Source organism: Acomys minous (assembly GCF_964271855.1).
Source record: "Acomys minous genome assembly, chromosome: 11".
Lineage (NCBI taxonomy): Eukaryota > Metazoa > Chordata > Mammalia > Rodentia > Muridae > Acomys > Acomys minous.
In genome coordinates this window covers 7,458,900-7,471,611 of record NC_140492.1, presented here as the reverse complement: position 1 = coordinate 7,471,611, position 12,712 = coordinate 7,458,900, and the positions used below count along the sequence as shown (strand labels likewise).

The 12,712-nt window shown below is 39.3% G+C and overlaps 1 protein-coding gene across 2 annotated transcripts in view; it reads right to left on the bottom strand.

Annotated features, from left to right (window-relative positions):
• The window catches only part of PAXBP1 (PAX3 and PAX7 binding protein 1), a 30,101-nt gene that overhangs the window by 7,567 nt on the left and 9,822 nt on the right, over window positions 1-12,712 (bottom strand). For both annotated transcript variants that reach the window (XM_084801504.1, XM_084801505.1), the window contains exons 6-13: window positions 12,353-12,570; window positions 11,635-11,824; window positions 7,883-8,006; window positions 4,439-4,538; window positions 4,240-4,355; window positions 2,526-2,725; window positions 1,413-1,557; window positions 555-676 (exon numbers count right to left, since the gene is read on the bottom strand). In XM_084801504.1, the coding sequence (XP_084657630.1) occupies window positions 555-676; window positions 1,413-1,557; window positions 2,526-2,725; window positions 4,240-4,355; window positions 4,439-4,538; window positions 7,883-8,006; window positions 11,635-11,824; window positions 12,353-12,570 (1,215 nt within the window). The remainder of the gene's footprint in view (window positions 1-554; window positions 677-1,412; window positions 1,558-2,525; window positions 2,726-4,239; window positions 4,356-4,438; window positions 4,539-7,882; window positions 8,007-11,634; window positions 11,825-12,352; window positions 12,571-12,712) is intronic.

Sequence of the window (12,712 nt, the reverse complement as noted above, 5' to 3'; positions counted from 1 at the left end):
CTACAGAGTTAGAAGAATATTTGAATTATGTTAAATAATTTTAATACTTACAACTCTACCAGATAACTTCTCAACAATTACTAATCAATAAAGCCATTTGCCAGTTTTTCAACTCCAAATCTAGTATATAAAGATTTAAAATAAACAGTTTATTTTCAAAATAAGGTTAGTTGAAATTCAATGAAAAAAGGCTTACCCAATCAGCTCAGTGAGAGCAGCAATTTTACATATGCTATTTAAATTTACCTATGCTATTTAAATTTCAATCATCAATCATAAATTAATCTAGTGGTTTTGCTTTCTATCGTCCCCTAAAGAAAGCAGTTTTTACTGGGATGTCTGACTGGTGGAACTAGAAGTGAGCTATGTGACTTGGCATCTTTCTTCCATAGAAATTTGTACCACTGAAGATGAACAGCTTAATTGTATATACAGGGCAGATTACCCTGGGAGTACTTTCTCCTACAGTAATTACTGGGAACCATTCATTCTTTTAAACCCTGGCTCCTTTTCAACAGAAGAAAAAACCTCCCCAAGCATAGGAACTAAAGTACCTGTGTGTTCTTATTTTCTGCATTGACTACTGAAGGATAGCCATTTATTAATTTTAGAGTGATTCCAACCATTCTTGAAGTCTGTGTTGTAGAAAAGGGATCCCACATGTTTTCAGCAATCACTAGTAAGAAACAAGAGACAAGATGTTAAAATGTAGAAAAACGGCAGCTTACTTTTAACGTTGGATAGTTCTTTGGTTATAAATACCAGTATTTTACTTTTGTGCTTTATAACAGAAACCTCAGAATTTGTCCTTTAAAAAAAGGACAAGTTTTTTTTTTTCTTTTTAGAGAAACCCTCAGTGGCCTTCAATTCACAGCAATGCCGCTGCTGTGGCATCCCCAACCCCAGCAGCTGCTGGCACTGCAGAACTGCAGCAACTGTGCCTGGCCAGCCTTTGTCTCCTGTCCAGTTAACTACAGACTCTGAAGGAGATGTGTGACGAGGGAGGCAAGACATTCTTACTCATGCTACTCAATGAAACAAAGGATCATATTTAGACAACCAAAACTTCTAACTGGGTTTCATTTTTATTTTTTGATTAAAAATAGGTTCCTGCATCACTAATTTCTAATTTTTCAAGAAAATAAAGAAAACTGATGTATATGACTACCTAAAGTATCTATTCAGTTTGGCATCAAGCTATCTTTAGTCTTTAAAACCAACCTACTGATGAGCTTTTACTCCCTGCAGAGTGGTCTTCAAGCCTCAAGTTAAGCATTTTCTCGCCTTTACCATCCTTGGGCCATGTGGAACCTGACACTGATCATGTAAGGTCTGTGATGGCACAGTCACTGGACTAAGAACTCTAAGCACATCTGAGAAGCCCAGTGTGCCGAGCCCCTCCTGACGGCTACCTGTCAGCTTGGGAAGAATGACCTTCTCCACAATGGTGGGCAGCAGAGCAACGTCGACATCATCCTTCTCTTGCTCTCGTTCTTCACAGCCATAAAACAGCAGAGATTCAAACCACAGCATATTTTCAAAGTCACGGCATTTTGCCTAAAACATTAAAAAGGTTACTCCATCATTTAAAACAGTGACTGCTTCTGCTTTCAGCCATGTTAGAAGTTACCCTCTGGCCTAACAAGCAAGCACTGGACAAAATAGACAAAACACTGTTTTCAGATGAGGCAGAAGGGGCACAGGGCCAGGATCATTAAAAGAAATCACAGATGAAGTAAACTGCTAGCTCAGGACAGCACACAGCAGCCTGGATCCCAATGGGACACAGCAATTTTGTGATGTTGGGACAGCCAAGGGTGTTCAAGAAGGCCAAGAAAGCTAATAGCAGTGGATAGAGGAAGCTAAATAAGAGACTTCCAACCCACAGAACCTTGAGCCTTTGTAGTCTACCGAGACACATGCACAGGTCTACTAGAGGTGGCACTTTCTGGGAACCAAGCAGTTTCTGGAGTTGAAATTTCTTTAGCTTATTAACAGATTCATTGAAATCCCCTATTCCTTGTCATTTACTCATCTCATTCATTACTATCAATCAGGTACCGAGACTCACCACGTCGGTAACTTAGACCCAATCATAACTGTCACCACAAAGTGCCCAGTAGTCAGTTCTGCTCTTCACTCTCATATACCAGACAACAGCTCTCCTGACTCCATCTTCATACAATTTAGTTTGTTTCACCCTTTTCATTTTTCATAATCACTTAGTTCAAGTCCTCATTTTACACTTGCCCTATTGTATTTTCCCATTAGGGTCCAAGTTATCCTAGGAAAAAAGACCAACTTCTTGCTATTCGTGCTCATAACCCAGCATTAATATATAGTTTTCACTAAGAATAAAATTTTATATAAACTGAGATTTAAAAAACCTATTTAAAACATTAATATCAGATACAGTCTATCTTATTGATTATAGATTATACTGGATCTCCCTCCCTAGCTTTTAAGGCATAAAGTACCCTAACCCTAAGCTATACTGCTTCTGAACAGTGGTAGAAAACACCCACCTCAAGAGGAGTCCAGGTGAGGAGCTGCAGTCTGATGAGAGGGTTGAACAGTTTTGGCAAACAAAGACCAATGTAAGCATCTTTATAGGATGTGTAGTATTTTGAACGCCATGCTTCAAATTGTGCTTTAATGCAATCAATTGAATAGAAACTCTCAAGGACATCTTCAAAAACTTTGCTGGACTCTTTCAAAATGCGATCTAGAACAAAATTACAAACGAAGTTTTAAAGCAGCAGAAAACTACCGTGTTTCACTGGTGCGATGGCTCAGCAGCTAACCGTGCAGATGGAGAACTGAATTGTGTTCCCAAGTCTTTGTGAGTAGTGTCAAGGTGTCTATAGTAAGCCACTTCCAAATGGGCAGTGACACACACATACACACAGAGACAAAGCAAAGCAGTAAAATGTCAGCATCTTCAATCTGGATGATGGACCTACCCTGGGCATCATTGTTCTCTCAAATTTTCCACGTGTCCAAAAATGTTCACTATATAAAGGTTGGAAGTTAGGTATGGTAGAGCAGCACACCTGCATTCCCAGTATTTAGGAAGTGGAGGCAGGAGAAGACCAGGAGCTCAAAAGCATCTTTGACTAGGTAATGAGTTGAAAGTCAGTTTGGACACAGAATGAGCTGAAGCTAGCCTGGGCTTCAAGACTCTGTTTTAAAAAACACAAGTCAGGGCTGGAGAGATGGCTTAGAGGTTAAGAGCACTATCTGCTCTTCCAGAGGTCCTGAGTTCGATTCCCAGGAACCATGTAGTGTCTCACAACCATCTATAATGTGTTCCAATGCTCTCTTCTGGCATGCAGGTATACATGCAGGCAGAGCACTGCATTCTTAATAATAAATAAATAAAATCCTAAAAACAAAACAAACAAAACCAAAAATCAAAACAAACAAACAAACAAAAAACCCACCCACAAGTCAAGGAAATTAGGCCTGTTAACAGGGAAGCTAGGGCAAGCAGATCACAAGTTCAAGGTCGGTCTGGGCAACTTAGAGAGACTATCTTAAAATGTACTTTCAAAAGGCTGAGACTAGTTCAGTGGCAGCTCATTTGCCTAGCACGTGTAAGAACTTAAATTCAATCCCTAGTATGTGTGCTTGTGGGGTGTGGGGGAGACAGATCGGCAGTGGTTATTTAGGGTGCACTATAGAAATGCCCAGCAGACAGCTGTACCACTACTCCTCTTGCTTGAAAGTCCACACTGCTCTCCCAGGGGCTCTTTCTAGGCTGAGAGCTCCTTGCTACCCAACTGGCCAGCCTTAAGAGTCACACCAGACAGCTTCAGTAGAGTAACTACAGGCTCTGAGGACCAAAATCACTATATGAGTTAACTCTCCTAGCAAACTGTTAACTCTTATTTTTGAGAACTATATTTAGTAATAAAATAAAAAAAGGATGGAAAGTAGAACCTCACTTACTATAGAAGACACAAGAATTCTAACCATTTCATGATTTAAAACCATGAGGGCTATCAAGATGGCCCGGCAGGTAAGAGCTCTTGCCCCTGAGCCTGATGCCCTGAGTTTAATGCCTGGAGCCTCACATGGTGAAGAGCTAACACTGTGAAGCTGTTCTGGCCTCCCTAAGGCCATGAAGCAATGCAGACACACACACAAATAAATAAATAGACATTTTAAAAAATTTTTAGTAAAAAGTAAAGAATGTTTAAAACACAGCCAAGTAGAGAACAATCTGATGAGTCTCACCTTTCTCCAGGTTGAAATTAGTAATGTCTGTGGAAGTCTCCTCGTCATCACTGGAAAGGCCTTCAAGGTGGTCTGCCATCTGGCCGGTTTGCTCTCTGGCTTGCCTACGGCGAGTCCTAGATAACAAAGATTGATTTCTGCATTTAGATAAAAGAGACTCTAGCTTCCCTAACAAAACACAGAGTATTTTCAGAATCACCTCCTGGCTTCCCGCTCCGCAATCCGGCGTTTTGCATGCTCTTGATACAGTGCCCGATCACGTCCAAAGGAATCAAGATTTGGTGCCATCAGAGCTTTATCTGTAAAACAACAAATATTTAGAATTAACAATCTTCCTTCAACAATCATGAGGAAAGAAATTGCACAGAACAAGCCATTATGATAGACTGCTTGCTAATTCCAACAGCAAGATTCAGCAATGACTGGCAAACTAGATAGGTTTTTAGTATAGAACAAATCTTGGAGTTACTGAGTTTCCAGGAGAAAAAAAATAGAAGAATTAAAACAATGATTTTTACAAGTACATCTACTCCTGGGCTTACTATTTCTGTCTCTAACTAACAGGACTAGCTTTATCCTATTAAATGAATAAACAAATGAAAAATCTGTATTTCTCATGCAAAGGAAGAAACAGTATTTTTAAGAAAGATGAGTGATGTACAATGACAGCAGGAAAACATGTAGAAAGACATTAACAGTTTACGCTCTCTTAGCCTATGGGAGTTGATTTGTCATGACTCTTAGAGCAGGCAACACTGGGGACAGCTCATGCTGAGTAGAGAAACTCGTCACAGCACACACATCCCTTGTCACTTTCTAATTCCTCTTAATAACAGTCTAGCTCTCTTTCTGAGAACTCCATGGTAATATTCTGCCTTTAGTTTCCAACTCTCTCCTGCTTACATTCGTATTCTAGCATCACAGTTTTAGTTTCAAGCAAGTGGTTCTTGTTATTTTCTTCACAGTATCGCATCCTTAGTTAAGAGGCTGCCTAGGCTAACGATACAGGTCAGCTGGTAGTACCTGTCTGTATAAAGCAAGTCCTGGATTCAATCCCCAGCACCACTTGTAAAATGGGAGAGACCCACAAATTATCTCCCTGAAGCTATAAATTAGCTTTGAGGTCCCATACTGAGACCAGCACGTCTGTTTCCTCAGTCTCCCTGGCCTTTCTGGTGATAGTTACGTGCTTGTTCGTAGAGGAGATATAATATTAGGGCAGGAAAAGGGCCCAGCATTAAAAGTGCACACTGCTCTTGCAAAAGACCCAAGTCACCCACACGGGGATGCTTCCAATACCCTGTCAACTTCAGCTGCAGGGTTCTATGTCTCTGACTTCCAAGGTCACCTGCACTCATGTGCACATACCCACATACAGACACACTCAAACCCACATAATTTTAAAAACAGTAACAAAACTTTTTTTGAAAAGAAAAGCAAGAGCTGGGCACAGTGGCGCACGCCTGTAATCCAGCACTCGGGAGGCACAGGCAGGCGGATCTCTGTGAGTTCGAGGCCAGTCTGGTCTAAAAGCGAGTCCAGGACAGCCAAGGCTACAGAGAAACCCTGTCTCAAAAAACAAAACAACAGCAACATCAAAAAGAAAAAAGAAAAAGAAAAGGGAGACTGGAAACTCTACGTGCACATGTGAGAACTAAGAGGTGCTTCCATCAGATCACCAATAAAGTGACAACTCTTTCTTTAGAGACCCCAGATGTCAGTGGCTCTACAAACTTGCTTAGAATACAGGGTGAGAGGAAAACTGTCTTCTGCAAGTCCCTCATGTCTACTTAAGACTTTCTGGAAAACACAGAATAGTTATTGAACAGCAAAACAAACAAAACAAATCAAGGGACTGGTGGGAGGACAGACACACATACAATGAATGGCATCACTTAAAGCTCATGGAGATTTTTTCATGTAGATTTTTGCTCTTCAGTATCTCTGCACTGTTCTAGAACTTACTATTTTTTACTCTTCCCTCAATATTGCTGATAGTACGACACACACTCTCTTAAAGCTTAGTAAATGAGGATCAAAGAACCAAGATATGGCTTCCTTTATTTCTGTAAAAGCTGTATAAAATAGCTGTGAATAAGAGCTTACAATCTAAACAGATGAATCTGACACTGTTCAGTTTTTTAAAAAGGGACAATGGGTTGATTCCTTTGTGTCTTAGAAATTTTTCCTTAAATCTCTGCCAACTATATCCCTCAAAAATAGGTGTTTTTTCACTTTTTTCCCAATATTTTCCATTTTTTTCAGTCTAATTTACATACATCACGTAACTATCGCTTCAAATTCCAGGTAACTAATCAGCCTCATACTCTGAAGAATACCTTACAGACAGCAAGGTCAGTGAGTGTGCTGCATGGTTTACAGCATTCCATGTAGGAGGGAGCGACCTCCTTTAGAAGTGCATGGTTACCTGTAATCTGCCCCCGGAATCTGGCTCTCTGGATCAAAAGTGAGCTGGGAGGGATGTACGAGTCATCTAGGTGCCCAATGTCAATGCTGGGATTTAAACTTCTACAGAAACCCAGGCCAAAGCCACGGGTCAGATCTGAGGGCCCCAGCATCTCCTCTGTATGCCTCTCCAACACCCATCAGACAAACAGGAGGATCCAACACCTGACTGGGAGTTTAGGCTGTGTACTGCTCTAAGAACAGCACTAGGCTGCCCCCTTCTGAGTCATTTGGAGCAGTTGTTTAACACGCAGACTTCTGGATAGGAAGGACCGGAAGATCTGCATCTTAAATGAGCGCATCAGATAACAGTGGTACATAAAGACTGCTAGCACAGGTACAAAGAGAGGGCAAAGGAAACCAACCACGAGAAACCCACATAAGAAAACTTCCATCAGACCACCCCGTATGGAGTGCAATGAGAGAAATGGAGTAGAAAGGGTTTCTAAGGAATCTGGCTAAAGAATCTTAACTATGGGAATTTAAAGAGGTTTCTAATTAATTTTGAATTCTTTTCATAATTCATGTCATAAGTAATATAACTCAAAGTTTATATTTTCTACAAAATTTCAAAAATTGTAGCCATTAGCTAACTAAAACAAAACAAATCAAAATAAAAAACCCAAATACACAATATGCATATGCAGCAAACTGGGGCGGGGGGAAGCACATTTAAAAACAAACACAAAATTATTTGCTTTACTCAGGGGGTTGGCACCAAACTCTAATCCTGAAGCTATCATGTGCTGGACAAAACATCCTCCTCCCTGCTTCTTCCCTCAGAACTTCCAAGACCCTAAACTCAAGTGTCTCTCACAGTATTTGTATCAGTGTCACAAACAGAATGAAATTAGAGGTGGGCGTGGGCTGCCAGTTAGGGTCAGAGATAGTGGCTCTAAGACAAATGCTAATCATGTATTTGACGTGCTTTAAAGGCTGACTGAAAAAAGCACATCCAGGGAAGAGTACAATGACAGAATATTAGTACTTTTCCAGCTTCTTGGTTAGATCATACTTCCTTAAACATAATCCAAGTACATGTGTTACAATTTTTAGGTCTATCTAACTTATGAACAAGGAAAATTTTTAAAAGAGAAAGGTCTGTAATTTTCAATTAGGCTGCACTAAGTAAACAAGGTTGTTTAATGAAAAATAAAAACCTTCAAGATGGACTGACTTGAATGGCTTGAAAACTCCGAAGATTCATCTTTAATATCATCTTGTCGTCTTTGGACAAGGCGGGAAGCTCGCTGTTTGTACAGCTGATGTATTGCTGATTCAAGTTCATTAATCAGTGGCACCTGTAAAAATACAACACACTCCGTAACACCAAACTCCTCAGTTGCTTACTCATCTGAGGGTTCCATGCTATTTCCGGTTTTCTGAAAAAGTACTCTCTATGGACAAAAATAAGACGAGTCCCCAACAAGACCAGAACAGTGAATCACTCTGTAAGTAAGGAAGCATCCATCACTCTTGCAAGCTGTGTACAAAGCTAAATGTCCAGGGCCTGGTTATCACAGCAGAAGTTAACTTAATAAATGCAATGTTTCCATGTTAATAGAAAAAGTAAAGAGACGTCAAGCTTCTATACTGTATCTTCAGAGGAAATCTGAGTATTTACAATTATTCTAAGTTTATAACTTCCGAGCAACATGTAGGTTTCCTTTTTTTTCCCCTGTTTTTGTTCATTTTTGAAGATGAAATCTATGTGACTTCAGCTGGTCTAGAACTCAATATGAGCCCTAGCTGGCTTCCTGCCTCGTCTTCCTAAATGCTGCATTTACACACACATACCACACTGGATAAACTTTCTGGTTTAAATGACTGTTGTGCTGCGCCTAACCTGCTACAATGGCTCAATGATAGGTATCAAGTCTCTCAACTGTCCAATTTCATGTTGCTCTGTCCTCACTCCCATAAAGCACCCTACAACAATGCCACACTATTCTGCAACTTTATTTTACAACTAAACTAAAAGAGTAAATAAAATATCTAGCTATTGCTAACTAGTTCTGAAATAAAATCTTTACATAAATTACCAGCTTTCAAAGCCAACAAAATTTACAACTTAACACACCTAGCTAATTTACTTAGTACAAAAAGAATAAAAGACTACAGAAGACAGCATCTAAATGTTCAAAACCCAGAACATCTTTCTTTATGAATATCTTGCAGAACAACCAAATGCTGTGAAACTTTCAAAAAACACTAGGGACCACTACACACACCTGAGGAAAACAGAAATTCTAGTTTCCTGGTGGCTAGTACAATTGGAAAAGATACTAATTAAGAGCTTGAAAGTACTGGCACCAAGTGTTATAGCAGCTTCCTGAATGGAACAGACTGTAAGTACAAAACAAAAAAGGGAGGTGACATACATAGATGTCAGTGATAAAGCTGTTTTTTATTTTTGTATGGTTCCATTGAGAAAGTGCCAAGTGTTCACAGAATGGTTCATACTAAAGGTTCTTTAATGTGCCACACCACGGGCAACAATGTCCCTAAATCAGCAATGATTATTCTGTAGTCCAAAGTCACTATCTACTCTGAGATTTCTATTTCCCAATGACTGCCATATCCCTGTGGTTATGCTTCTCATCAATACCCCAGTGACCTCCCTTTCAACACCATGCGAGGCTGCTGTCTCAGAGCACATTCCCTACTGTGAGAGCTCAAGGCTGTGCTGGCATCATAAAGAACTATCTGACTTAGAAACTTGCAGTATCTTTTTCTTAAAGCTCTGAAGACAACTCTGGGACCTAAAGCTTAAAACTCACTTTTAGATTTCTTTCAAAGTTCACAACATTAACTTATCTCAAATCTGCACCATGACAGTTTCTTTAACCTCTCCTAACTAGTAACTTTCACTATTACTATAGTAATATAGGAGCAAATTTAAAATGAAAAACATAACAAGATGACTGGAGGGGAAAAATAAATTATTTTTTTAAAAGACCAACAGATAATTTAAGTTTAAAAATCTAACTTTCAAAAAGAGGGAAAAAGCGTATTGTTTAACTTACTCTGAAAGAATATTTATATAGCATAACTAAACATACATATCTATTCAATTATCCCTACTTTTACATTTTCATCTTTAAATATCATAAGAATGACAACTCATGATATTTTCGTTCAGAAGCACATACAACTGAATACATGCATATGAGGATGTAAGAATAAAGTACACATCTCTGAAATACAGGACTATCTGCTCCTTTTATTGAAAACATATTCAGTATATAAGGTTTCCTATGTACTACAAAAATATCTAAGTGATTCTGGCCAAACATCACCACCTGAAGTAGGCTTCTCCAGGAACACGGCATCGAGGAGAGAAAGCACACTAATAAATCAGCAAGAGAGACTGTGTCCTACCTGTTGTTCTTAATGCTGCAGGATGGTATAACCTAGCCTTATTTATTTTAGCAAGCATTATGTGTGCATTCTGAGTGCTGAAGCTTGTATTATAAAGCGAGAGGCAAGACACTTGAAGAAGCAGGTCCCAGAGACCCTTCCGACACATACAGTACTGTTGAGGGCAAAGCCCCTGATTCTAGCTGGCTCTGCCATGTAGGCCCCACTTCAGCTTCGCCCCAGCCCCTGCTCAGCAGAACACTGAGCTCATACTTCCTTCCTGGCCCAGCAACGGACCTGCCACAGGGACTGCCACAGTGCAGGTGCTTCTCCAGAAAGTGCACACTACAGCAAACCAGGCTAAGTGCTACGGTGTAGGGTGACGCTACCATGCTACACTTGACCACACAACTGAACTAAGACCCATCGGAAAGACACGTCTGCCTAACTGTTCTTTTGCAAGCCTTTGATTTTGGAAGCAAATATTTAAAAAAAAAAATCCAACTAAACTTTATACTTACAGATGCAACAAAAAAACCTAGTTAATGATAAAAATGTGCCTTACAATCGGAGATTCTAAGAGAAAATATTTAAGGACCATAATTTTAATACTTTTAAAAGGTGAAGTGAATGAATGCTTACAAACCAGCCCATCAAGCTACACATCCACTTCTAATTTATAATTATATGTACACATGCATGTTTGTGGATGCTCCTACCACAGTGTGTGTGTGTGTGTGTGTGTGTGTGTGTGTGTGTGTGTAGGTGAGAGGACAACTACTAAGTCAATTTCCTCCTTCTATTTGCACAAATGTGCTTGAACAACAAGCACCTTTACATGCTGAGCCATCTTGCTGCTCTTCCTCCCACCTATTAAAAATTTTTATTTATTATTGTACAAGTCTGGGCATGACATGTCTGGAATACTTATCTTAAAACAGACAAACAAATAGGAAGTTATTGAGAAGCTAGCATATGCGACTAATTTTTACATGTATTCAAAAGATTTTATCAATTGCCATACTAAAGCAATGAATTTCACAAGAAATAAGAAATGTTCAATGAATAAAAATGTATGATAATGGCTTCTGAAATAAGCTGAGAACCAGTAACAGAAATAGCACCATAATACTAGTATGAAAAAGCACAGCTACCCCAAGTTGTCGTGTATTGTACCAATAGTTATGTGATTATAGTTACTGAAAAATGTTGTATAAAAATAAACTTACACCTGAGCCATACAACAAAAAACAAAACGAAAAAACTAACAAAACCAACAAAAACTATTAGATGAATCTCTTTTCTTCTATCAGCTCAGTGCAGGGCAGTAATCTAACATGACTGAAACAAACTCCTCAGTAGGAAACACGTGCTCTGAGGCGCTCTCTTTTGCTTTGTACGAAGCACTGTGATGCCCTCAACTAATGGAGATAAGGAAATGAGACATGCCTTCAGTGCTTCTAAAATTGAGTGTGTATTTTCTGAGAATTACAAGATGCTCTACGAAAAGCCATCTAGGCCTCCCTATTTTTGCCTTATTCAAAGATATTAGTATTTTTGCATTCTTACCTTTTCACTGAAACACTCAAGCAAGTCTTGGACATACCCTCGCATTTCTTGCAAAAATTTATACCGTTCACCAATACCCCCAGAAGACCCTTCTAATCTCTCAATAGCCCTGGTGGAGTCCACTCGGCTTTGCAGATGTTTTTCATGCTGCTGACGATTGGTTTTGTGCAACTCTTTCATGGAGTCCAACCTTAAGAACAAAAGAAGGATAAATATAACACATTTACATCTGGAATTCAATATTGTCAGGACTCTTGCAATATTATAATGCATTTTAGTTCCAGTACCAGAACATAAAAATATTTGGAATGCATCTTTTTGTCTGTACTGTTTTTCTTATTTAAAAAAAAAAAAAAAAAAAGAATTAAAAAAAAAAAAAGGCAGTTTACAGACTTCAAATAGTTATTTGGTGGGCTAACCAAAATTTCCTGCTTTGCGTCTCCCCCCATCTCTTGACTACACTTTCAGAGTCCAAGAGGTGCAAACTCAGCACTGTCTTCGACAAGCTCATGGAGCAGCATTTTAATAACTTTGAGGCTTCCACAGAAGTAATCCAAGAAGGTAACAGAACCAAGCATGATGTCATCTTCGTTTAGCTTTTGAAGGTGGGCCAGTGGGTCTTCTTTGCCGGCATTCTGCATCTGCTACCCCAGACTACAGGGTGCCTGAGGGACCAGAAAGCTAGCAGACAGGTCTTTAAGAAGTTGATCTGCCCTACCTGTCTTTAAGCTGTTTCTTTACCAAATCAATAGTAACGGGAGCCATCTCATTACTGGGAGTTTTGAAAGGGACTGTATTATCTGTTTTTTGAGACTTGGCATCTGATGATCCATAGGCTGTGTAACTATAAGGTATGCCATAGGATGCACCATAAGGCATTGTCTGGTAGGTGTTCTGGTAGTACATATTCACTTCAGTGGGCTGACTTGCTTGAACCTGCAAAGAAATGAATGTATGAAAAAACTAATAGCTAAACTTAAATGTGTATATGTGTGTGTATGTATATATCTATACATACACACACACACACACACGCATATATATATGTACGTACACATACACACACACATATATATGT